The sequence below is a fragment of the Atractosteus spatula genome, chromosome 15 (genome assembly GCF_055471065.1).
Source record: "Atractosteus spatula isolate fAtrSpa1 chromosome 15, fAtrSpa1.hap1, whole genome shotgun sequence".
NCBI lineage: Eukaryota > Metazoa > Chordata > Actinopteri > Semionotiformes > Lepisosteidae > Atractosteus > Atractosteus spatula.
In genome coordinates this window covers 5,895,914-5,922,041 of record NC_142720.1, presented here as the reverse complement: position 1 = coordinate 5,922,041, position 26,128 = coordinate 5,895,914, and the positions used below count along the sequence as shown (strand labels likewise).

Genomic DNA, 26,128 nt, shown 5'->3' with positions numbered 1-26,128 from the left:
TTTGACTGGGCAATTGGGGGGGGAATTACTGCACACAGGTCTCGGTTCATCCCGGTTTCTATCTCTGCGTTACAAGCACCAAGCCTCTTCTGTTAAATTTCAATCAGCCATTTATTGAAATAAGTGGTCATAGGGTTCCTGAGTGAGTGAACTGGTCAAGGGTCTCCCTTGATCTCGGTGCAGGTGGAGCTCTGTGTTGTAGATGAGTCTGAGCCTGCACCATGACACCAGCCTCCTGTGAAAATTTACATATTTCAGAAACCTTTTGTATTTAGTGATGCTTTGTTATACTTGCTGTCTAATACATCTTGACATTATTTATGCTAAAGTCCATTGAAAAGCAAAACCCCATGTCGTAACTCCAATCAAAGATCAAAGCCAGCCAACGTGCCACAATCTAATTTAACCTGAACCCCCATTAAAGACTGTAGTCCCACTTTATTCCCTGTGTCCGCTGGGATAGGGTTCTTCTTGCTGTGACATTTAACAGGCTGTGGCTTATGGATTGATATGTTTTTATTCAACAAGCGGGACACTGGGATCAGTTGAGCTTTATCGGAAGGGATTAACTTGTGAATCCTGCGTGATCATCCTGAAGGCTGGGATGCAGTTAAGTGGGTCTTCTCTCCGCAGGGCTTACCTGGAGTCGGACGTGGCTTTGTCCGAGGATCTGGTTCACAAATACAGCGATGTGGCCCTGTCTCACCTCAACTGCGGATTGAAGGAGCTGCGCCGCCTGTTCCTGGTGGAAGACCTGGTGGACTCTCTGAAGGTGAGGAGCCCGTGTGTCCGTGTGGACAGGGAGTTGGAGGTGGGAAGGGGACTCGAGTAGGATTCCCTGTGTGACTCCAGGCTGTTCGGCTGCCTTACATGAGCCGGACAAGGCAGTCCGCTAACCTAGCGTCCTGGTGCCCCTGCCTTTCACTCCATTTACTTTGTCCTGATACAGCTGTGTCAGATACGATTATCTGATAAAATTACCTAATCCGTTTGTGTTTAAAAAAATCAATGATGCCCTCTGCCTTCAAAAGAGAACCATTAGAAGCCCTGTACTCAATTGGTCTTTCACAGTCCTGTACACAGTACTCCCAATTTCATGTCCCTGGGATTCTCACTTTACTTGAAAATGTCTTTGTCATGGGAATCTGGCACCACCTTTTAAGCCGTGTTCACGTGAGACTCTTCCAGGTTGAGTAGGAGTGTGTAAGCAGCTGGAGCTGATGCGTGGTCCAGGTCATGTTGCCCAGCTGCGGTCAGTTAGATGTGTGGCAGAGCAGCGCTGGGGCTAGTCCGTGTCGGTGCCTCCTTCCCAGTGGGCTGTGTGACTGTGTGAGTCGGTAGAGTGGGGCTGTGGAGAAATAAGCGACTTATTCAAAGAAGTCGTCAGGGCTGTCAGCATGCCGGGGGTGATGGCTTCTTTGTAGATGCGATTAACAGTGTGAAAGTGGTGACTTTGCCGTCTTGACCCAGCGCGGTTCTGGATCAAGTGCACAGACTGTGCTGCAGTGCTTACAGTGCGAGAGTCCGGCAGAGATCTGCTTGAAAGGGGTGGGAGAGTTGTACAATTAAAAGACCTCGCAGGGGCATTGATTTACTGGAGGTGGCCAATATCTTTAAAATTTCTTGCTTGATTTTTTTTTTTCTGGCTCGGCTTCATTAAGCTTTGAAGGATGGAGTTAGTGGGTCAGGGCTCTCTCTAGTCCCGACGACACGGTGACCCGTGTGGTCTCTCGGGCTCGTGCACGTTAGTCAGCACTTCTTCGCTCCCCCTGTGTGTGGTGTCAGGGTTCAGAGCCATGAGCCCTGTTATGGAAAAACACAGGATTAGTTCTAGATTAGGTGGATATATTAAACTAGTAGTTAAAAATATTTAAGAACAAAGCCTTTTCCATGTTGTATGATCCAGGAAAGTGTTTATGAAAAGTGCTTGCTTGCTTTCCTCAGCTGTAAGCTAGGTGATAATTGTCATGGTTTGAGGTGCAGCTGTTGTACTGTAAGATTTTTTAACTGCGGCGTGGGCATGGTGAAATCCAACAGTTTCACTGTCTTCCTGTCTGGAAATAACGGTTGTGAAGAGTGAAATTTGCAGCCTTGAGCTGGGGTTAATTTTTAAAGGGAGCCTTTGTATGACCACCATAGTTGACCAGATTGATGGTTTTCTTATGTTCAAAACTCAATCAATTGTTTGAAAGGCGCACAGTTCTGTTATGGTTTCTAAATTGGGTTTAGATTTAGAGTGCCACAACATGGGAAGAAACGGAGCCGAGTGCACTACAAACTCTCTTCTGTATCTCGCTGCTTACTTTTTAATAAGAACATACTAACTGACTCCATAATGTTAGTCTGTAGGTGTTATTTCATTGATGAACTCAATCAGCATCCCCACATGATGAGTTGGTAACTGTCCTCTGCACACAGCGGTAATCAGCTCTGCTTAGGGAATAAGAGCTAAAACAGTTCAGTTTTATTAAGGATTAGTAACACCACTGTTAATGACCATCGAGGCAAGTGAGGTTGATGGGATTTAGAGGTAGAAAAGCCCAGCACGAGCTGCTTCCCTGGCTGTGTGAATGCAGCCCCTGTGTGTGGACAGTGAGGGGTCTCCATGGAGCAGGGCTGCGAGGGGCTCATGCGGAAGGCAAATCTTCACGCAGGAATATTTGCTGCACACAATGGGGGCATTGTGGAGCTGAATTCTAGTGTTTAATGCAGCTGAAAGAGTTCAGTGTGGAAGTCCCAAGAGACAGCCCAGTGCTTTGGTGATTCCTCTGCACTCATGAAACTTCCACGCCTGAGGAATTTTTTCTAGTCTGTTGGCTCTTTTTTTTTTTTTAGGGGTGGCGTGCATCCCCATTCACCCATACTCTGCTGCAAGGCTGGGCTGCCCAATCAACAGCCTATACCGATGCAGAGAACACTGGGGATCGACAGTCTTTCTTATCTGGTGTTGGGCCATTTGAGAATGTATTTAATATGGATCATCACTCTTAGGATCAGTGAGGGGACAATCTGTCACTATGGAATATGTTATACATTTTAAAAACTAGCTACAGCATTTGTGATCATGCAAAGCAAGCCTCTTATTCCTCACGAGGTTCATCATGATGTCCTCGTCAAAGCAAGATGCAGCATGTGAAAGTTACATCGGGAGCTCTTAGTTCTGTTGCAAATGGTTGGAGAGTGGAACAGCGAGGCGCTGTTATAGGGGAAGGGTGAATACAGTAGGTCCCTTCTTAAAATAATGCTTTATATAGCAGTGTGCAGTTTCCATGAAACGCGTGACCGTAATGTCCCGCCCTGGCCAAGATCCAGTGCTCCTTGCTGTGGCTGTTTTTGGGAGGCAGTTCAGATTGGGGCTGTAGACGAGAGCTAGCGAATGAGGAGGCACCTGTAGCATTGACTGAAAAAGCATCTTGTTAAACAACTGCCAAGAATGAGAGGACCCAGGCTCGAGTTCACATCTCAGGTCGTCCCTGGAGATGGAGTAATTAACTGAGTTTCTTGAGCCCTTGACTATATTATTCTGGCAGTCTTCCTGGGATTGGAGAATTTGGATTAAAGCGCTCTAACACTTCTCTCTAAGCAAGTTCATCACATTTCTTGCGCTATGACAATAGGAAAGCAAGACAACAGCTGGAAGTCATGAGGTGCTGGAGAAGCCGGGCGCTTTTTCAAGTTTCTGTGAGCAGAATTGCATTTGAGCAAGGGTTTCATGCGGTGTGGAAGAGCAGCACTCAATATTGAAACTGTACATGGGCGACTTCCGCGTGAAACCAGTACATAGCCCTTTTGTCTGAATCAAAAATGAATTGAAATCAAATAGTCTTGACTCAATCGCAGTGGTGTTTGTTTTAAGCATTCAAGATCATTTTAATTCTTAGTGCTTCAGGATAACAGCTCCGTTTCTTATGTGAGAATTGACTGACAGGGATGTACGACTGGAGAGCTCACCATTTGGTAATTCATATACTAGATTTCTGAAGGTGGTTTAAAATGTTGTGAAAGAACCCCTTGTCTTTGAAGGTCACTGTATAATCTTGGTATGTCAAGCAAAGTGCCTCACAAGAGCTCTAGATCATGTGCCAGCACACGCCTGGCACCATGCCCTGCTCTTCGCCATACCTCTCTGCCCCCCAGTGACTACACAGCCACCTGCAGCCCAGTGCCTCAGCCATAAGCGGCATTGCGAAAACTGGTCACAGGAGAGTGGGCCTTTCAGAAGAAGCTGGTGACCTTGGCAAGGGTCTGGGATTCTGCCAGGTGCCTTGTACCTAGTAGAATAATTCAGATAGCAGGCCTGTTAATAAGTTAAAGGCTGGAATGAGGATGGCCCTTTTCAGGTGCTTACTCACCAGATAGTGAGCACAGTGCTTGCTGTAGGGTGGTCTGAGGGCTGGGTTTAGAAGACAGTCTTGGTGATAGCTGGAGCTGTTCCTGTGAGACTGAGAATGTCCGATCTAATGCAGTTGTATGTCTCATGGCAAGAGAGATACTCCATGTTTGTGAGAGGTCCCAGTCTGTCGCTTCTGCTTTCTGACTTCGTCTCAACACTCCAGCTTAGAACCCTGTGGAAATGGCAATTGTAATTCTTTCCATTGTTATGGCAAACTTTATTTCTGAGTGAGTTCTAAATAGGGGAAGTTGACAGAGTTAACTCTCTAAATGATCTTTTCCATAGTTGAAATTTTAGTCTAGTATGGAATGTATTAAGGAGAAATTGGAAAGCTGATGTTAAATTGAAGCAATGTGATTTGTTAGTAAAAATACATCAATGAAAAATGGCTGAGGTCAAAGAAACTGACACCTTCTCCCTGTTTATTTTGGTTACATCATGTTTAAATTGAGTTTTTTGCTGCTTTTGGAAAATGTTCCTCAGGGTACATCTCCTTTCAATACTAGTGCCATGCTCTCGCAGTGAGCTATGTGTAGGGTATAGATGATTAACATTAACAGCTTGTTTTTTTCTATCCTCACAGTTTGCAGTGTTGATGTGGATCCTTACCTATGTTGGTGCCTTGTTTAATGGTCTGACTCTCCTAATTCTGGGTAAGCTTCTCACATGTTTTGAAGAATCTCTTTAAACTTTAAAGTTAGTGTACACCACAAAGCCAGTTCACTACAACCTTTGGAAGTGAAATGTTTTTCAAAAATAGAAATTAACAAATTAATGTCCTTAAAATTTGTAGAATAGAGTTTTATGGACAGTTGTTGCCTTAATGTGCAATGTGAAAATTAGATTAAGTAGATATCCTTTGGTATGATTTGGCCTTTAACACTGTAGTGTAGGACAGGCTTTTAATAGGTGTTCAAAATGGAAGTGGGGCAGTAATTATGATACTGTGTTCAGAAAATAGTCAATTAGGACAGTCAATATGCTCCCAGTCTAGAAGCATGCAGAGTGCAGTTGCCCAGATCTGCACATTTGTAGATGTAGCAGTACTAAGCATTACATGTTGGAATTTGGATAACGGTGGCAGTAGGGTTTTAAAGCATGTCGAAAAGGCCATCTAATTGTTTGTAATGAAACAGTCAGAAATGCTTCTCTCTTTGGACACTTTAACATTAACATTTAACAGTACATGAAGTAAATTGTGATTTATTAAAAAATTGTTGCACAAGTGAGGTTACTCGCGACTTGCTGTTGAGTTTGAATATTTTCTTCCTCTCTCCAGCTCTGATTTCAGTGTTCAGCATCCCAGTTATTTATGAAAGACACCAGGTATGTACTTTGTAACTTTTTGGATGGAAAATAAACCCAGTTATTTAAAAAGTGTAGTCTGCCAAACCTTAATGCTGGTTGTAAGCGTAACAATAAATCTTTTTTTTGCTGATCTTCAGATCACAAACATTGAAGTATCCAGTTCAACTGGGATTAAGTTATTACCTTGGAAGTGTTTGTTTGCTAAAAGTCTTCAGAGGTTTTTCACTTAATCACTTTTCAAACCTGTGTTTGACTTTTGGGTTATTGATGAATGTAAAACGGCACTTACCAGCAGGTAATGTAATTTGCTTCTATTAATGCAGAAAGAAAAACTTTTTTCTCTCTCAACAGGCACAGATTGACCATTATCTAGGACTGGTAAACAACCAAGTCAAAGACATTATTGCTAAGTGAGTATAACTTAAGTGACTATTTGAGGTTTCTATTTAGTGACTAAGTGGACCTTGAAATGGTTTTACACTTAATTTGCTAAATTTAACTACAGTAACTTTACATGGTACAGTTTCTTTTAGAATCCAGGTCCTTTTGTACCTTGAATGACTAAGTTTACCTTTCTTAAAGCAATCAGTATTTCCTATGTGATTGGTAAGGTGGGGGTCTGTATGACAAATTGACTATAAATGATATCCTGTTACAACTGCAGCACTCTGGAGTTTATCAGATGTGCAGCCATAATCCTGCTTTTCCTTTCTGAGCTGTTGAAAATGTTCATTTTCATTTTCATCCTGGGTTATCTGTGTGAAAAGACCCGGATGTAAACCATTACAGTATCTCCCCATCCCGTGGGTAAGCTCTGGTGCAGGGGGAAGGGGTCCCGTTGATACTGCAGTGGGATTCGGGGATTTCAGGACTCTCATCGGGCAGCTCGTGGCCATGCTCCTGTGGGCGGGACCTGTTGCGTGTGGGGTGTGAAAGCACGTGTCCAGCAGAGGGGTGTGACGCGTCTTTAACCCGCAGGCTTGGTTTTGTCTTCCCAGGATCCAGGCGAAAGTGCCGGGGCTGAAGCGCAAGGCGGAGTGAGGCTCTGCAGCTGGGCGGCACCGCTGAGGGAAGGGGGGGGGGGGCGGATCAGAAACCTTGACATTGCAGTGTAGTTTCACACATCTATTTCCAGTTTAGCAGTCCTCTAGTGTTGTGGAAAACTTAACTCTTGTTAACCTGTTGTTGGTTTTCACCAGCTCTTTAAGTATTATATGCCACTGCATTGTATGGAACTAGGTCTAATTTTTATTTATCTTGTTTAAAACACTGGTTTGTATTTAAGAAAAAGCAAAAACGTAATTTGGAGAAAATGAACAAGATGCTCTGTCGGGGATAGTCTTATGTTAATAGAAATCATGGTGCAGGTTCAGTTTGGTTGGGTTATTTTTTTTCCATGTTTTACCCACTTTGTATGGTCTGCATTCAAGGTTGGTGGTCTTTCTTTTTTTAAGGAAAAAGGTGAGTGGTACCATCGTGGCAAGAAATGAGTACTGAGTTTTGGTATGATGAAATGTAGTGGTATTGTGATTTTACCGTTTTATTGATTGGCGATGTAGTGTTTCACAAAAGCTTAAGCTTTATTCAGCAGCTCCACAGTGCTTGATATTTCAGACTGTGACTGTTCTGAGAACTGTTCCATAGCACATATTGCTTCAGAGTATTTCTAGAACATAGTACTTTTTGCAAAAACATCTTGACATCATTTCACCTCATTGCAGCTGCCTAGTTGTCTGAAAGAACACGTTTACAAATCAACACTTTAAACCCTGCTATCTCCGTCTGTGGACCGAATATCTAATGCTGCAAAATATGTACCCTGGAAATTTCAAGCATTGTTTGTTATGCAAGTAATTTGTGAATGAAACTTCATACAATTGTGATGAATTCTGCTGAGAACTGTCTGTGGAATGCATTGTGAAATGTAAACAAGTACCAATAAAGCTTATAGACAAAGATCTGTCTTCTTTCAGCCTTGCTGTCTTCTGCTGAATGTGGTTGAGGCTTGGTGTGGGTATTGTTGTTAAGGCGAAGTTTGAACAGCTGATCTATCGGATGCAACTGATTCCAAGTACATTATTCAATGGAGTCTTTTTTTTTGTCAGGAGGATTTGGGAATCCAACATGGTAGCAGATTAAATTGATTGCCATCATTTCCCTGTTAACAGTGCATGGTTAGGGAAAAACCAAAGGTAACTAAACATCTCATCTTGTGTTGTAAAAATCAAGTTTGTCAAATCTGTCCATAGCTTTATTTTTACCCCTGCCTGATTTAATAAATGTAAAAAGTCAGTTTAAGTTGATGCATTTTAATTTAGGGGTTATAAATTCTATATACACATTTGTAGTGTTAATCATCAGTAGGGATGTGTTACTAACATTTAATACTGCTCATGTATAAATAGGCAATTTAGTGTTACTAGCTTGCTTATGCATTTTCAGTGTGCCCATGCCTCATTTCATTAGGAGAAAAAAACATGGTGTCAGACTGACTTAAGATTTTAGAGGGGAATGCCACAACCTGAATGCTGTCTACACTGGGCTATGTATGCTGTCTGGGAGATTACCATTCATTTACTGTAATGGGACAGAGCAGTGCTGTCCTAAGATGTCCATTTAAAATATTTAAAGGAAGACAAAATATCCTTGATGAATATTTTAAGAATGAGGATTATTAAGATACTTTTAACTGCATATTGTTTATTTTCTTGTACACAATCTTTATAGTCTTTCCAGATAGTTGAACATTTTAACAGAGATTTCACACATTCATTACAAATACATATTTTTTCCCTGTAAAAAAAACACCACAAAACTGATTGTCATTCATACAGTAAAATTCACTTCATTCACCAGAACTTAACCGCATCAGCTGTGATTTGGATTTCTTGAAAAATAAATTCATGCATTAAGCAATTCTTTTCTAATTTACATTATAGTACAAACAGTTCTTTAACAAATCATCTAGACAATTCTATACAAAAAAATTAAATATAAAATTTATAAACCATGAACAAATTCATTACAGACAATATTGACACTATTGCTCACAAGGATAGCTAGCAGGTACGGTCAGATCATTGAAAGACGTTGCAGGACATAACAGACACTGGCTGATTATCAAACAAGACAAAAATGAAACCAACTACTCGGGAGTACAGACTGCATAGTCAGCTTTGGTGTGCCATTGTTCCCCCAGATTCAAAACATACAGCTCATGCAACAGCAGGCTGCAACAACAGGCATCCTGTTCTGTCAACCTTGCTGTGAGTACCTTACAGGATGAAGTTGGGGCAGCACGGGGGGATGCTGGAGTATGCCTTATTTTCACATGATGAATCAATTCCGGTACTAGCTCTCACGTGAGGAAAAACCCTCCTCGTTGAACCAGCTCTCGGAATGAGTTGGCAAGCTATTTTGATCATTTTCAAAAAAATGTTTAAAAAAAAACATTGCTTGTTTTTGAGCAGTTGGATTTAGACTGACTCCTGAGCTGTACTCTGGCATTTATTTGGATAATTCAGCCAAAGATTCAGCCATGTGCCATCCATGGAATGATGTTTTTATGTACAAAACAAAAATCCCCTTTGTATTAAATTAATAAAACTAACACTATTGATAGCCCTCCATTTACAATCTATAGCACCAGAAGTGTACAAAACAACTTTAACTATGTAACTGTGAAAGAACTCAGATAGGTAATACAAAAATCTCAAAAGGCACTTAATGTATGTCTGTTTACAGAAAAGAAAGGCTTTTTAAAAAAAATATTGGTTGGCTAGAAAGGTTTATTTGAAGTCTGCAATGCCTGGGCAAAACTGTAAAAAAATTGGCATGATAACTATTTTCTGCCTCCTCCACTGCAGAAAGCAGATGAAAATGTAAACACAAACGGTATTTTTTTTAAAGATCTGTAAAACAGCATTTACTGTGGCAAGATGACTTCTGTACTGTATAGTGAGATACCAGCTGTCAAGACCAGCAGGAATATTTCTTTCCCACTAGTAGATCGGCATAGCCTGCTAGAAAGCCTATCAAGGTACTAGGTGATATTTGCAAAGGTTATTACACAGTGCGTTCCCCACCCCTCTCCCCTTCAGTATCCATGATCGGTGTTTAACAGCAGCTCTGTGCCACAGTTGGCCAAACTGTTTAAATGCAGCATTTCAGTAACAGGTTTGTAGCAGCCAGACACTTGAGGCATTGGAATCCCTCCAGCTTCACACCACATGAGATCACCTGCAGCTCTTCAGATGGGTCTTTTTTACTGGCATTTCCACACAAACACACTGGGAGGTTATAAAGAAGTGAAAAGGCATCAGTTCACCTTTCCATTATGAATATATTCAGCTTACACATCAAAAGGCTAAAACTGGTTATAGGTTCTGCTGTAACAGTGCCTATTAATCCATAGTCAACTTTTATTATCATGCAAAGATAAATCTATCTACAAAGGCAAAATATTCAGTTTGATCATGTTTAATAAAAAGCTTTCTAGGCTGCTTGCATTACCAAAAAACATTTATATTAGACAATTAGACATCCTGGTTAAGGCAGCAATAATTTGATGTGTGAATAAAAACACTTCTGTTACCATTTCTGTGCTCAAACTGACTAACATTCAGACTTATTCAAACATACATCCCGATGTCTGGAAATGTTTCACATCTGTGAAACTCTTTCTGAAGAGGTTTTCACCTTTTTTTATTAGTGGACTGTGTGAATTATATAATGGGGAAAGGTACAGACTACTAACAGATTAAAGTAAGCTGTTATCTCCCTTCCTCAAAACATGGCAGCTAATGTACAAACATGAGCTGAAATTTACAATTTCAAACATGAAGCTACATAATGGAAAGAGTCTGTCTTAATGGTCTGTCTTGGTGAAAGCTAAAACACGAGAGATTTTAATTTAAGGCAAAGGACCAGCTCCTGCTGTAACCTACTGAACAGTAGGGAATAAAACGTTTCCTTTCTCATCCAAGAAAAATGACCCGTTGACCTGATGAAGAATTACTGAATTGCATGTGAAACAAAGTGGTCACATAAATGAAGCATTTACCTGCAGTCATCTCCTCCTGTGCTTATTACGTATTTGTCATCATAGGAGAAGCGGATGTTGGTCACATGAGCCGAGTGGCCAAAGTAACGCTTGTGTTTGGCCTGTGGGAAAGCAAGAGAGGTGGATGAAGTTGTTAATCGTGTCACAACTAGCTGAGGCCACAAAGAGTAAAACTAACACTGGAGTTGCTTTATTTTACATAATAAAACATCAATGACATACAGTATGGTGGTCTAGGGTAGAATAACAATTTGATATTTAATTCTCATCACAATTTTAGACTTTTACGTCAGTTTACAGTTATGGAAAACTAATAATAGAAGTCCGATAGAAAATGCTTGAAGTTGTCCAGTCAACTTCCATACCATGTACTTGCAGCGCTAGAGTACAGTCCCAGCTTTGGGGTTTGCACAACATTTTGAGGCTAAGCAAATTATTTCAGTCAGATTAAAAGAAACTCACAAACTTTTCGGTGCATGGGAAATCAAAGAGCTTCACCAGCCCAAAGTCATCCCCCGTCACCACGTTGAGCCCAGCGTGAGAGACACAGGCGCAGTTCACCTCGGCCTTGTCTGCGTTCCGGGGCCAGATTCCCAGCACTTCATCTCCCAGGATGCTGCCGGGAACAACCAAGGACAGCTCATTCGGCTGCCAGCAGCTTGGTGAGCTGAATTGTAAAACCTGCCACCTTACTGGGATTTATAAATCTAGTGAACCAGCGTGGAGACTGGAGTTTAGTAATTAGCTGTAGGCTTGTCCTGAGGTACTGGAGGCAGATCCGAGCACACCAGTGGCAGGACAGGAGAGAGGACACATGAACAAGGGATGGAGGAGGCAGATGAGCTCATGCCTAGCCGAGCTGTGCGACGCACAACAGACGAGATTTATCCTGTGGTCCAGCTTCAGCACCACGGCACAGCTGGTATCGATTGCCCTAGATCCTCATTTCCTGGAGCAAATGATTTCAGATTAAGAACAGGATATTGCTGCACAGCTCAGCTAGGACACACTAGCGACTATTTTCATCAAAACCAGATAGAATTTGCATTTAAAACCCTTTTCAGGATTAGTAAATCATTGTTAAACCTTTTTGGCCTCTGCAGCTCCGCGCCCAACTCAGGTCATGATGAGTTGCCATTGTTTTCCACACACTTGCAGGACTGATAGTTCTTGAAACAGAGGGTATCTTTACAGGTGTGCAGTGGACTAAAGGTCTCTCTGACAAATAGCAACCCCCCATCCTCGCCAAAGAGTTTTATGTGCAGCCAGAGATCTCCAGGTAGCAGAGGAACTCAGCAGATGTGCTGGGAGGTGGCGGGACTGGCCTGGCCCGGCCCTGCCTCTCACTCACCTGGTCCAGCTGGCCCATGTGATCCTGTCCAGGACAGACTGCTCCGTCACAGTCTTCCCTGTGGGCACCTCATGGACCTGCCGCTTGTAGGCCCCGGTGGACACCTGGGCAAAACCAACAAGCAACCGATCAGGTTGGTCATCTCTTTCTCGCCCATAGACTCTTTAGACACTCATGATGGAATCAGTCACGAACAACGTGAACAAAAAGTAAATTCGCCCAGCAGCAAATAAAGCAAGAGGAAACCACAACTGAAAGGTATATTTAAGTCTTTCTCCAAGGTAATGCCCTGGCATGGTGTCACTCCAGAGACTCAATGCTTTTTATAACACAACCCAGTGTCACACAACACATTTCCAACAGCAGTGATCGGAGTTTAAATATGGCCCAGTTTAATTATCCTTCACACTGCATATGGGTCTTGGTTTCCGAAATGGAAACACATTTATAAAGCACAGGGTTTCACAACACGGACACCTGTACATTTAAATAGACGTTTCAATATCAAATAGCTTACACATAGGGCTCAGCAGCAGATGTGCTGGTACAGTTCTAGCCGGGCTGTACAGACCCCATCTCACCAGTGACCCAACAAAAATGAGTTTGTCTGTATATAACCTCTGTTGTGGTGTTAGGGACATTTTATCATCCATGAGCACACCAGTAAATCTACAGGTAACTGGCTCGTCACGTGGTGCACTGCGCTGTGAAGGAGTATTAGAACAAGCTGAGGTGGAGAAAGCCATGTAAAGCCCATAGAGGAATAGCAGGAAACAAGCTGATAAACAGCCAAAGCAGTTCGTTATTTTTTGCATGCTAATTAATTATTGAAAACTACACCTTTGGAAAAGACTTTGGAGAAAAACGTGATGTGAACCAGCAGTGGCTGGAATTGGTCATAAAGTTCTTGTATCAGAGGATCTAAATGACAACTTGAAAATGCAATTGTGAGAGCAACAAATTGCTGTAATTTTTTTCTTGGATTTTAACTGCATTTTAAGTTGAAATCCACTTTAACTTGAGTCTACCCTATCTGTACAGTACATATTTCTATACTTAGAGTGATATGAATGAAAAATGGCTGTAGAGAAGCTATGTAGCTCTTGGAGTAACAGAAAAGGAAGACTGACAAGAAATCTTTGCAAATCAGTTTTCCTTCTAAAGGCATGTGGGAATTAAAGAGGAACTGCAAGCTATTTTTAGAAAGAATCGGCACTGATGAGTGCATTTCAAACCACAATAAAAGTGTAATGTACACAGTAATTTTACACAGTGATTTTAAATCACAAAATAGACTACATTTCCAGGTACAGTATGTGCAGCGCCATATTCTGCAATTTAGAATGAGGCAAGAAAACAGGTTGATAAATACCAAGTAAATAATAATAATTGCTTACACTTATATAGCACTTTTCTGGACACTCCACTCAAAGCTCTTTACAGGTACTGGGGATCCCCTCCACCACCACCAGTGTGCAGCCCCACCTGGATGATGTGACGGCAGCCATAGTGCGCCACAACGCTCCCCACACACCAGCTCTCAGTGGGGAGGAGAGCAGAGCGATGAAGCCAGTTCAGAGATGGGGATTATTAGGAGGCCATGATTGGTAAGGGCCAATGGGACATTTGGCCAGGACGCCGGGGTTACAACCCCTACTCTTTTCGAGAAACACCCTGGGATTTTTAATGACCACAGAGAGTCAGGACCTCAGTTTTACCTCTCATCCAAAGGACGGCGCCAGTTTACAGTATAGTGTCCCCATCACTATACTGGGGCATTAGGACCCACACAGACTGCAGGGTGAGCGCCCCCTGCTGGCCCCACTAACACCGCTTCCAGCAGCAACCTTAGTTTTTCCCAGGAGGTCTCCCATCCAGGTACTGACCAGGCTCACACCTGCTGAGCTTCAGTGGGCTGCCAGTTGTCAGTTGCAGAGTGATATGGCTGCTGGCTAAAATAGGGCTGGCATAAGATTCTGAGTCAGTTTCAGAATGTCAGGGCCCTCCTTGCAATACTGCATTGAATATGGAGGGCTGGAACAATGACCAAGGTGTGTGTGAAAGATATACATTGATAAACCTTAAATAGTGACTTGAACAGAGGTGAACCTATTGCAGCAAGAAACTAATTCAAGGTTTAATATTCTCTTGATGGTAAACATTCTTAACAAAGCAAATAATGTGCCTCAATAACTTACTGCATTGTGTTTATTTAGTCTGACAAAAAAACTACATAAAAAATGTACTAGCCTCAATGTACTTGCTATCAGCAGAAAAATCCATCTGGATCACAAAGCTGGGAATGTCTTTGCAGTATCCTATCCGGTTGAGAGAGGGGCCAAGGGTCAGGTCATAAAAATCCACGGTGCTCTCCAGGGATCCCACAGCCAGGAACCTGTTGTCAGGACTGAATCTGCAGGGCACAGAGATGGTGGGAGAGGTTTATTCTCACAGGCCTGTGGGCCGTCTACACATGCATGCAATATAGATTCAGAATACCGCTGGTCATCTTGAAGGGCTTGGACTGCCGACCCCTGCACAGCTGCATTCTGCCTGTCTTTCACATCCCAGTACATTTATATTCTCAGAGACCCCGGAGGACTGAGTGGTTTCTGTTCTGCGACTCCAAGAATGCGCAACGATGTCTCAGCTCATATCAGATCCTGCAAGCCAGGCAGCTCTTTCAAATTCTGTCTTATAACACTTTTACAAGCCAGCTTTCAACACTGCTTTATTTACGGTCAATTGTTGGATACCCTTCTCCGTTATTTGCTTGTTTTATCATAAAGTACCTTAAGATGCTGTACCAGGAAAGATGCTCTGTATAATGAAGTTATGTGTGACAATTACAGTATGGCACAGTTCTACAAAAGGCTGCTGCTTTCACTATCTGACATGCATATCCTAAATACGTTCTGTTAATGCGTTTGAAAATAGTGATTTAAATACAAATACATTTATCTATTATTGTACTTCCTACACTAACAGCAAGTTGATTTTGCTCTCCGATTCAGAAATATGCTTGGATACATATGAAAGCATGTTCCCTTTAGGACAATAACTGTGCTGTAGCATAGCACACAGTCCATACTTGAGCTCATCAGGCGAGAGCTCATCCTGGTTTCAACAGCATGAAGTGGACTAGAGAGCACTCACCCACTACACTATGCTTTCCCAATTACATACGTAACAGTAGTGAAAAGACTGTTAATCTACAGCTGTTAAGGAAAAGTGAACTTGAAACAAACCAGAAACATTCATTGGTATGCTTCAGGTAAATGCTTCAGTAGTTTGGTAAAATCCTAATTGAAACAAAGTAACAGTGTGGTTTGAATGAGTTTGCTTTCTTGGCATAACTCACCTGGCTTAGATAACTCAGCCATGAGGACAAGGCTACTGGAACCCCGAAGGAAGCAAGTGGGAGCCCAACAGCATTGATGCAGAGTTCTTCAGTTACTTAGTTTAAAGCAGGATATGAATGAGGACAGTCTTAGTAAATCAAACAAACTAAAGAGGATGTGGAATCCTTAGCATTATTTCCAAGCCAACCACCGTGACTAGACAGTTGGGGGTGTGATGTTTTGAGGGGTACTATTCCACTGAGGGGCATGAAGGGGTTACTGGAATGTAGCTTGTTCACGAGGCGTTGGCATCAGTGCCGCATCACTTCCAGAATTCGGCTCCATTTACTACCCTCCCAGAAAAGCAACGATACAGATCGCAAAAAGGTGTGGTGTTTGGACACGACACCATGCAGGATGACAGAAGAGCAGGTAGGGCAGTGAGTGTCTTCTGTGAGAGTTGGCACAGAATGTCACGTGAGACAGAATCATGATATCTACATGTAGGCAGGCAGCAGCGCGGATGAGATTAGGGTCGGACCTCCTCCTGGGGGAGATTAGGGTGTGACTTTAATTTCAAACTGCCAAGTCGACCCCCCAACTCCAACTACCACCACCAATCCTAAGAATCCTCTCTGAAGAATAAGAAGAACTTGCTTTACTGTGCCTGCAGAACTACCCAAGGCTCGTTGGCTTGGCAATCAGCACTCTAATCCAGCTGCTGCTCCGCCCTGATCCCCGGATCTGATGGAGGCTCACCGGATGTCCTGGATGGCAGCGCTGCGGTCTCTCTTCTTTCCCCAGACCTTCAGGGAGTTGACCAAGAGGATGACGAACTCCCCGTTCTTCATGCCGATGGCCACCATCTCCCCATCAGGGCTGTACCCTGCGCACTTGGCTGCGTGGCCCAGGCTCACCTTGTTCAGCAGTTTCTGGAGGAACGGACAGACCCTTTAGACAGCAGAGCCACTGACTTCAGCACAGTGAAACAGGAAGAAAAGGTGTTTCGATCAGGGCCGAATTTTGGTGTTCACAGGCCCGAGGTACTTTCACTCCGAAATGTGCAAGAAGAGGGGTAAACGCCAACTGGATTACGTTGATTGACATGATGAACTTTAAACTATTCTAATGCAAGTCGAGTGACCATCACTTCGATACTTCTAGTTTCTAGAACAGCTGCCAGAGAGCCTATGATTATTGATTTGGAGCACCTAGAGGCAATTGCAAGCATGTTGTTTCAGCTCGTTTTTCGTTAATCACTAGTGTTTCCCTCCTTCGTAGGCCCTAAACATTTCGTAGGCCCTAGGAACTACAGTGTGTCTAGCCTATTCAAAGACAGCAGAGCATCTTCACTGCAGTGCTGCATTTTCTAGCAGCTGAGTTAAATACTTGTATATTGACTTTCGACATCAGACAAAACTGATAAATACAGACAGAAAAACTTGTCTGTTAACACGTTCCTGTTCAGGAAAGACAGATAATTAACAGAACATTATCTACCTTTTATTTTGAAACTTATCCAAGCATAAAGACTTCTAATATGAAAAAATATAGCCCCAATATTCAGCAGAGTTTATTTATATGGGATCTTTTAAAAAGAAAACCGAATCAACTCCCTCTGCAAAGAAAAGACTCATTGAACATTAAAAGCTGTTGCTAAAGTTTTACAGAAGCTAATGTAATAGTCAAAATTACTTCTATAAGTGGAGGGGGTCTTAAGTATTTCTTACCAGGAACTGGATTAAGAAGCTATTGCCTGAAGCTTTTTTGCCCAAAGTTATTTTACCACAGTAATAAAATTGTCTGTGAGTCAGAGCAATAACTCTGCAAGAGCTATAAGTTTACTTTTAATAATGCATCTAGAAATGATAAAGGATAAAACAGCTATTCAAACACATGCCCAGTCATTAATAGCATGTGTAAAATGAAGCCCTGGGAGACATGGAACACCACTGTGTCGCTCCTGGGGACATGAATTTGACCCCAGTGTTGATTTTGGCTGCGCGGAGTGTCTGGCTGCTATCAGGAACCAGCTGCTAGTACTTTTAAAGCTGACAGCAGGCCTGTCCTCCAACAAGAGGTTTTTCATGCCCAGAACGTGGTTACTTACAGTAAGTCTTTTTATCAATGATCTTTGCTTACACTTAGTTATGTTCATGTAGCAGTGCTGACTCAAAAAAACTAAATGCATTCTATTTAGAACAGATCTACTGAATTATTAACCGTACGTATAGTATACAGTCTAGAAAATGTTAGGTTAAAACTAACATCAAAGGAAGAATTATACTATGTTCATAAAAAGTCTTTGCAATTTAAAAGTTACACTCTATAAAAAAAGCTAGTGCTGTTCTGGATTTGGTCCAAAGACAAGTGACCAGACACATTCCCAAGCTCATAAGAATGTCTTATAGTCTTTAGTATTGAATAGAGAAGACTCATGGAATTTGACTTAAGCACTGTGAAGTATTGATAAAGTTAGCTAAAGTAAGTATACTTATTCATGATCAATAGTGAAATTTCATCTGCAGTGTTTGCAAACCCAAACCTTTCAGTTATGAGTTGAAATGTTGACCATTGCTTCGCACAATAATACTAAACTCAGATCCACTGTAACATCCTCACCAATGTTTCTAGTCATGTATTTTTTACTGCTTACACTTAGAGGAAGTACCCACTTTATCAGCTAAGTCCCAGATGCGTATGGTCCCATCATCACTGGCTGAGATGAACATGTCTTTGGAGGGGTGAGTGGCCAGGCCCCAGATCTCTCCTTCCATGTGACCATTGATCAGGATGTTGGAGGCGGCATTCTTCTCTCCCACCTCAATGATCTCACCATCTTTGGTTCCCACTAAGATTTTACCCTGATTCAAGGGGGAAAGGCGATTACAGGCACATCCCAGCTCCTTTCTCTCATGCTCACATTAATTACCAACACTGAAGCACAAATGACAGAAACTCTTAAACCTTTGCACAAAACCTTCCTTTGACCAAGGAGTATGATTTTTACATTCTTGTGAGATTAAAGTTTACTTAGATCTTCTTTTACCCTTCAACACAACCAGCTGACACAAACGATGACACCAAAGCGTTGCGAAAACAGTGGTCTCACATGCTTGAGGAGCCCTTGTGGATGCTCAGAGTACAGGAGCAGTTTTTCTTTCAACTTTTCAAACTGCTCCTTTCTCCTGAAGGCTCTGCAGCTGTGGCACTGCTGTCTCTTACCTTTCCCCTGCACACGGACCGCACGCACTCCAGCAGCTGCCCCGTCTCCAGCTGGAATGCCCGGCACCTCTTCATCTCCTGGTCCCACAGCTTGACTGCCCCGCCCTCCTTCGTCCTGCAACACACACCTCTGACACATCACCACGGCCACCCCCGGCACAGCAGAGCCACGCTCTTGTTGTTCAGGATGGAGGATGGCAGGATGGAGGTTCACTACACCAGGAATATCCACACCTTAAACTACTGTCTATCTAAATTACTCAGAGGAAAACCCACAGCAGCTTTTTTAACAAATAAACCTTTAAATAATTCACTGATTTTAAAGATTCAAAGAAATACAGAGAAGAAGTGCTAAAATTATTTTTTTTTCTAGCTTTTATTGTGGTTTTCTTACCCAGTCATTACGGTTTGAGTGTAATGTTATCAAGGAAAAGAGGAATGATATTTGGTCCCCTGCACAAAAACAGCCAAGGCAGAAAACTGACCTGTCGCACACATGAAGAGACTATAAAGCCTTAGTCAAATATGATACAATTCACATTTTCTCTCACTCATAAATCGAAGCTCAAAACAGAGGCCAGGTCTTGTTCGACAGAGCCACGTCAGACTGTATCCAAGCTTTGCAGGACTGAGAGGTTGTGCTAGGGGCGACTGGTTATTTATGTGGTGAGTACCCCTCTCCTTTTGCTCGCAGGAATGTTCTGGGGGGCTCCTGTGCACTTACGGGCGCTCCTTGCCCCCGGTGACAATCAGGCCGTCCCTCAGGGTGGTGTACATGGTGAAGACCGGGCCCGTGTGTGCTTTGGCCACCACGCGGATCAGGCAGTGGTCCCTCCACACGTACACGTCTCCGTTTATGGCACCAGTGAACGTAAGATTATTCTGCAACAAAACACAACACAGCCGTGACTTCTGCCGCCCCCAGCTTCCACAGCAGAGTACCTCGCACCTCCCTGTTTCTGTCGTGGAGCAAACAAGAGCTCTGGCAAACTGAACTAGAAGCTGGGTGAAACCATCGTGCTCATAAAAATCTCACCTATACCGTATATACAAGGAAAGGTTTGGCAAAATAAATAAAGGTTCTTCAATTTAATTTCTCAATGACTTTTTCCATTATTTTTGTTGACGCTTCAGAAAAAAAGAAAACACTCTCTTGAAGCTTTGAAAGAGAGTTTTACAAGGAGCGCCACCAACAACATGGCTGTACTTACAGCACCAAAAGCCACCGACAGCATCGTCTGCATCCTGGCATCCTCGACTGAGCCGATCACCCCTTTCTTGTACATCAGCGCCCCGCCAGCCAGAGTCCAGAACTTGATGTGCTTTATTCCCACCGACACGAACTGGGTGTCCGAGTCGGGCCTGAACTCCACTACGAAGATTCTTTCAGCGTGGCCGCCTTTACTGGCCACTTTGGCACCTGGTGCAGTTAGATAAAGGACAAGATCACATGGGCATGTTAATACTCACACACAACGCTTTTCTTCTCCGATAATTCCATAAACACACTGAACACAAAACTATTTGGCAAAAAATGTCCTTTCATACAATCGCTACAAACACCGGTTGCATTATGGGGAGTTGAACATTGACACAAGTCACTATTCAAGAAAATGTGTACTGACTGGATGCGAGGAAAGCTGTTCCAAATAGTTAAGCCAGCAACGTCGATTTGAAATCATCAAAAGTGACAAAAAAGTCTTTTAACAGAGTGAGGGTGAAAGTCTATGCATGATGTTAGTTTTTGCAAGATAGTTTTCCTTAAAAAAAAACCCAACTCTGTGGAACACAATTTCCTTCTATTTTTAGTTGATTAAAAGGGGGAGGGAACTCCTTCCTTTACCCTTGACGCAGGTGGGCGCACGCTGGCGTTCCTGGGGGACTCACCTTCCTGCCACCTCCAGACTGTGATGGTGTGCTCAGGCTCCACGCCCACTGACAGCAGCAGCTTGCCTGTGGCACTGAAGCTGACGTAGCCCACGCCCTTGGCATGGGAGCAGCGCAGTATGGACAGGGTCTGCTTGCTCATGGCATCCCACACGTGGATTGAAGGAGTGGTACCTATGGGGCACAAGGTGTGAAAGCTGGGGCAGACGAGGCACTCACATCCTGGGGGCTGGCCTGCACACACACTGCGCCCTCAGGCCTGAACATCGCAGGCAGTGAAACACAGAGGCGAGGCGAGGCGGTGCACTGACAGCTCCCATGTGTTTCAGAGACTCTCACGACCACACTGGGATACAAGGGAGGAAAATATTTTGCCCTCCCTGTTGCTTGCTTTGCCCAGCTCATGTGTGTTCAAGTCTGTCTTTATTGGCCTTATTAGGAATAAGCTTTGAAAAGCCTAAAAAGAAGTTATTCTTTACACTAGATTGTCAGACTGAGGGTGCAATTTTTAAAGATTTACTGATGTGGAATGAAGCAAGTCTGCTTCAGTCCCGAGATGAAGACATGACTTTAAATTAAACACCTGCCACATCCATTCAGACTACAGAACAGATGGACAAAGCATTGTGGGAAGGTCGTATTTTGACTGTGAAACAGTAACACTTGGTTAATCACACCTCTACAGCAGATATTTAGCTAAAAGACTACAGAGCACACTGACACTGAGAGAAAGGTGAAAACAATGGAGTTTCGCTGTAAAATAAATACATTTTGTAAGGATGTGGGATATGTGATACAGCATGAATATCTCAGCTTTAAAATACTGGTAATCTTTCAATAATTTTTCCAATGAATACCTTCAAGGTTATAACTTATAAAAAAATCTATTAAGCATGCCACCTAAAATGGCAGATTACAACAGAGATTTTAAAACTGGCATACCAGAAACATTGACCATACCACTTTACATTACACCCATGCTAAAGTATGACATCAAATTAAATAAAAACTATTGAATATATAAATCCTGATATATAAAAAGTAGTTGCATACAAAGTAGTTTACATTTAAGGTGGGAGGTGGGTTGTGTTGTGATTGCACAACAGCCTACTCTGGGTTAGGTCACTTGGTTTGCTTGTGCCCCCTTGGAGGATCCGAGGGGCTGATTGACATCAGGGTTTTCGATAATCGATAATTTAAAGAACCTGGTCTATTGCTTACCATTATAGATTTTATTAAAGGCCTGAGATTAGTCGGAAATCAAATATGTTGCGTTTTCCAGAGCTCACGTTACTAGAAATAAATGAAAGCAACACTCGCTGAAGGCCAGTGGTTCCATGTGATTTTAGACATGAACAGACGGAGTGTGTCAGTGGAGCTGATGGAGTGTTGATGTGAACATGACAGCTCTGTGACGGGACTTAAACCACGCGGACGAGACGGACTGTCACAGACTACACGCACTGTAAGCTTCAGATTGTACACAGGGTAGGGGCAGCAACAGAGCAAGCAAGACTCGACTGCTCTTAGACACGCCGGACTCTGCTGGTCGAATCCCTTTCAAAAAAGGCCAGTTTTCCTTATTCACCTCCAGGGATAAAGATTTTCAATTAGGTGCACTTGCTACTGAGTTAAACCTGCCTTGAATTGCTTTGAATTTCAATGCCAAGAGGTGAGAAAAAGTTAAGAGTTTAAACTAAAACAACTGGAAAGATAAGGACGAAGAGGACTAGTGAGTACCCTTTCAGGTTCTGAGATATTTGTACACATCAGTTTAACTGACATACTGTACAAGGAGCTGACCATGAATCAGCTCTAGGACCTAATCATCTGTGTTCAGAGACACAGACAGCTGCTTTATGTCTTCATCTAGTTTGCACGAACAGGAAACCTGACCACACGTGACAGAGGAAGAATAATGGCACTATCTTACCTGCAAGGTCTGCAACATCGCCTGTTGTGTGTGGGCAATGGGAAATGAGGAAGCATCAAAAGAAAACAGCTGGAATAAGTCATTTTTTTTTCTAATGCTGAGGCACACGACATCAGCACCAGAAGAAAGCAAAAATATTCATAGCGAAAAACAAAATGGAACGGGCAAAGAGAGATGCTAACAGAACAGTGCAAAAACCCGAAGGAAAAAACAACAAACTAGGATCTCAACTAAATATGAGCAAATCAAAATCATGACTTAAAAGCATTCGATAAGGAAAAATACTTATTTTCAAGACAGAGCACAACTCAAAGTTATGTCACAGGACTGGTAGGCTGACCTGTGCACATGTTACAGCAGTAAAATGTTCAATCGAGCCGTGTGCAGAAGGATTGTCCTATCCCTTGACTGTACTGAACCGAGTGGTTTCTCACTTGATACGCGCGCAGACAACTGGAAAATGAGCCAACAAAGGCACTTACCGATCTGTCCGGTGGCAATAACGTTTTTATACTTAGGATGCTGATTGACAGTTAGACACAGGATGTCGTCTGTGTGCTCCAAGTAGAAGCTCTGAGTGCCTGGAGGAAAAAGCCCCGTCACACAGGAAGTATTGATCTAGCGGTCGGAGCTCTGCTGACTCCGGGTCTGAGACAACACTTTCCACAAAGTCCCTGCCGACTGCTCAGTGTACATTCACGAGGAATGACAACGCCCCAAAATCAAAGCGTGGCAACGATTGTGGAGCGAATGTTTGGCTTAACCCGCTTGGCTGAGGGCCGACCTCCTGGCCAGAGGACGAGGAGGCCAGGACCCCCCGCAAGGTGACCAAGGGGCAGCTGCAGAGGGGGAGTTGGGGTGCAGGTGGGATGCAGAAGTCGCACGCGAGGGAGAGAGATATCGCATTTGGTATTTATAGTGTTCGGTGGAGGAAGGACGAAGGGAGTGATTGCTAATCGCTGACGGCTGGGGATGATTGAGCGTGGTTGTTGTCATCCCTTCCGAACTTTAGTTAAATAAACTCCATTAATATTTATAGAAATAAAGCAAAACAACCTTTTTTCTCCTTATCAGCTTAGCTGCTAAACACATTCGGTCACTTGCATGGTAATGGGAAGCAAAGCGGACTGAAGCACCTAGTGGGTTTTGAAAATAGGCCCAATTCTCTTCAGCTAGTGTGAAAAATAACCTAGTGGGATGTTCTAGTCCCTACTGTGGTCAAGGCCTTTTGTGCGACGCTAATTTTCTTCCCCCGCTCTCTTCCTGTGAACGAACGAGCCACGGAGCGCCAGCGAGCGGAAACGCTCGTGCCTCGTGGGCTGACCGGAGGGGGTTCTGCCTCCCTTGCGCTGGGGACTGCGGCTGGAGTGTTGCTGCGCGCACCTGTGGACAGATTCTGCACCATGGCCGCTGCAGCCGTGTGGAAGATGATGTCAGCGCCGTCGTTGAGGTAATGCAGGTTGTTGCGACAATCAAAGCCCCTGTATCCAAACACATGGTCCAGCACCAGCTCCTGAAAGCCCACAACACAACAAGGATTGACCTGCTGCAGTACACACCCCAGTAAATCACCCGGGCTGCCTGTTTCTGATCAAATGGCTGACCTGACCTTCCCCTCTAGTGGATTATTAGTTTACCAATCCTATCAGGTTTGAGACAGTTGGGATGCAATGTTTTCTAGTTCAGATGGCTAGTGGAGGACTGCCCAGATCCAGCTGAGGCCCTCTGATGCCACAACAGGATTTCATTGCACTTGTGCATACGACAGATATTTTGAACTAATATGAGGATCATCAACTTGAGGAACCTCACTCGATCCCAGGCTGCTGCAAAAGTCACGTTGCTAGTTTCTCCATACCACGTACTCAAGAGTGGCAAAAACAAACTACTGATGGTCATGATGAGAGCTACCCTTAACTGCGCTCTGTCGTTTGATACCCTTTTCACAGTGTCATTCTTTCCTTTATGAAATATTGCTCATTTTAGGCCTTACTTATCTAAGATTAATACAGAGAGGTTACTGCATGTTTTTATTTTTTCAGGACTTGATTCTTGCATTGCTTTACTTGCCAGACATTCTGCACAGGGCCTGAAAGGGTCACAATGTGTTCTTACTCCTCAGGATTCTAACCAGAACAAAACACGTGATCACATCCTCCTCCTGAGTGTTCCAAGACCCAAAACGTGCTATATAATTATAGTCTATAATTATTGCTATGTGCAGAACCATTAGACAGAATACAAAAGTGTTTTTACTCCTTGAAAAAGTTATAAATACAAAAACAAAAATAATATCAAATTCTATTATTGTCATGTCATTTACCAAATCACTTTATACCATACGGTGTCGCGGGTAGCCGGAGCCTACCCAGCAAGCAATGAGTGCAAGGCAGGGTACACCCTGGACAGGGCGCCAGTCCATCGCAGGGCAACTGCAAGCCCATCATACATGGGGACAATTTAGAGGCCATGGTAAAGGCCGAGGTGGGAAATGTGGTCCGGACAGCAGGATAACTCCCTACTCTTATCGAGAAATGCCCTGGGATCTTTAATGACCACTGAGAGTCAGGACCTCAGTTTAACATCTCACTGAAAGATGACGCCCACTACAGTATAGTGTCCCTGTCATAATACCGGGGCATTAGGACCCACACAGCCCACAGGGTGGGCGCCCCCCACTGGTCCCACTAACACCACTTCCAGCAGCAACCATAGCTTTCCCAGGAGTCTCCCTTCCAGGTACTGACCGGGCTCACACCTGCTGAGCTTCAGTGGGGCTGCCAGCTGTGAGCTGCAGGGTGATATGGCTGCAGGCAAGCTCTGTCACCCAGCAGACGTCTGCCTCTTGTAATAATGTCACCCAGTATGCAGCTAGACACCGATTATCAAATGCACTCCTGTGTTGCCTCTACTGCATGGGACCTTCCATTCAGCCTCATCTCCCTGCTCGTTTCTCTAAATGCTCCCTTTTTCCTGTTCTTTGTCTGTTTCCCCTTGTCTGCTTGCGGTGTTTCTGCTCCCTCTTGTCTTCATCCTCCTCTTGTTCAGTAATTTAGTGTCTTTCTCTAATGCCCTCTTCCAATCAGACCTTCACCCCCAGCTTGCTCCCTCTTGTCCCTGCTGCTCCTCATGCCATCTCCTTGGGCATGGGTTTGCCTGGCGTCATACCTCCGGCTCAGTCAGCTTTTAAATTCGGCCTTGCCTCCTGCCCCTATCCGTGGCATCCAACACGGTCCCAGGTTCGGCCTCTCTGGCCCCTGCTCTGTCTGCTATCCTACCTCTGGCTCAGTCTGCAAGTGTCCTACAGCGTTTAATGTCTGCCTTCTCTTTCTGACATTACGTACATTTCTGACATTTCCATACTGCACCTGTTCTTTCCTTCCGTCTCTGTTTCTGCATCAGTGGTTTTGTGGGTTCACTTGTGTATTTTTGGGGTTCAAAGCAACCTCGTCCTATGGCTGGGAGGCTACCCCTTAATCAAGCAGGCTAAGTAAAAACTTACTATACAGTACTTAAACACTCAATAAACATTCAGTGAAGCACCTGATTGTTGAATATCATTATTCCTTGTGAAATACATCTAAAATGATCATTTCTTAATTCGAAATACATATAGACAGCCTGAAGC

General features: G+C 43.5%; 2 protein-coding genes across 9 annotated transcripts in view; one reads left to right on the top strand and one right to left on the bottom strand.

Moving 5' to 3' along the window:
- Positions 1-7,657, top strand: part of LOC148819914 (reticulon-4-like) — a 29,742-nt gene extending 22,085 nt beyond the window's left edge. For all 8 annotated transcript variants that reach the window (XM_088934412.1, XM_088934410.1, XM_088934408.1 and 5 more), the window contains 5 exons: positions 634-772; positions 4,977-5,046; positions 5,673-5,719; positions 6,053-6,111; positions 6,700-7,657. In XM_088934412.1, the coding sequence (XP_088790538.1) occupies positions 634-772; positions 4,977-5,046; positions 5,673-5,719; positions 6,053-6,111; positions 6,700-6,742 (358 nt within the window). In that variant the 3' untranslated portion in view covers positions 6,743-7,657. The remainder of the gene's footprint in view (positions 1-633; positions 773-4,976; positions 5,047-5,672; positions 5,720-6,052; positions 6,112-6,699) is intronic.
- A 733-nt stretch (positions 7,658-8,390) lies between these two features.
- Positions 8,391-26,128, bottom strand: part of eml6 (EMAP like 6) — a 115,448-nt gene continuing 97,710 nt past the window's right edge. The window contains exons 30-43 of the mRNA XM_088934406.1: positions 23,884-24,013; positions 22,983-23,081; positions 22,501-22,521; positions 20,568-20,741; positions 19,892-20,100; positions 19,405-19,562; positions 18,681-18,795; positions 18,131-18,319; positions 16,215-16,387; positions 14,365-14,527; positions 12,115-12,218; positions 11,226-11,379; positions 10,764-10,864; positions 8,391-9,990 (exon numbers count right to left, since the gene is read on the bottom strand). Coding sequence (XP_088790532.1) covers positions 9,966-9,990; positions 10,764-10,864; positions 11,226-11,379; positions 12,115-12,218; positions 14,365-14,527; positions 16,215-16,387; positions 18,131-18,319; positions 18,681-18,795; positions 19,405-19,562; positions 19,892-20,100; positions 20,568-20,741; positions 22,501-22,521; positions 22,983-23,081; positions 23,884-24,013 — 1,815 coding nt within the window. The 3' untranslated portion in view covers positions 8,391-9,965. The remainder of the gene's footprint in view (positions 9,991-10,763; positions 10,865-11,225; positions 11,380-12,114; positions 12,219-14,364; positions 14,528-16,214; positions 16,388-18,130; positions 18,320-18,680; positions 18,796-19,404; positions 19,563-19,891; positions 20,101-20,567; positions 20,742-22,500; positions 22,522-22,982; positions 23,082-23,883; positions 24,014-26,128) is intronic.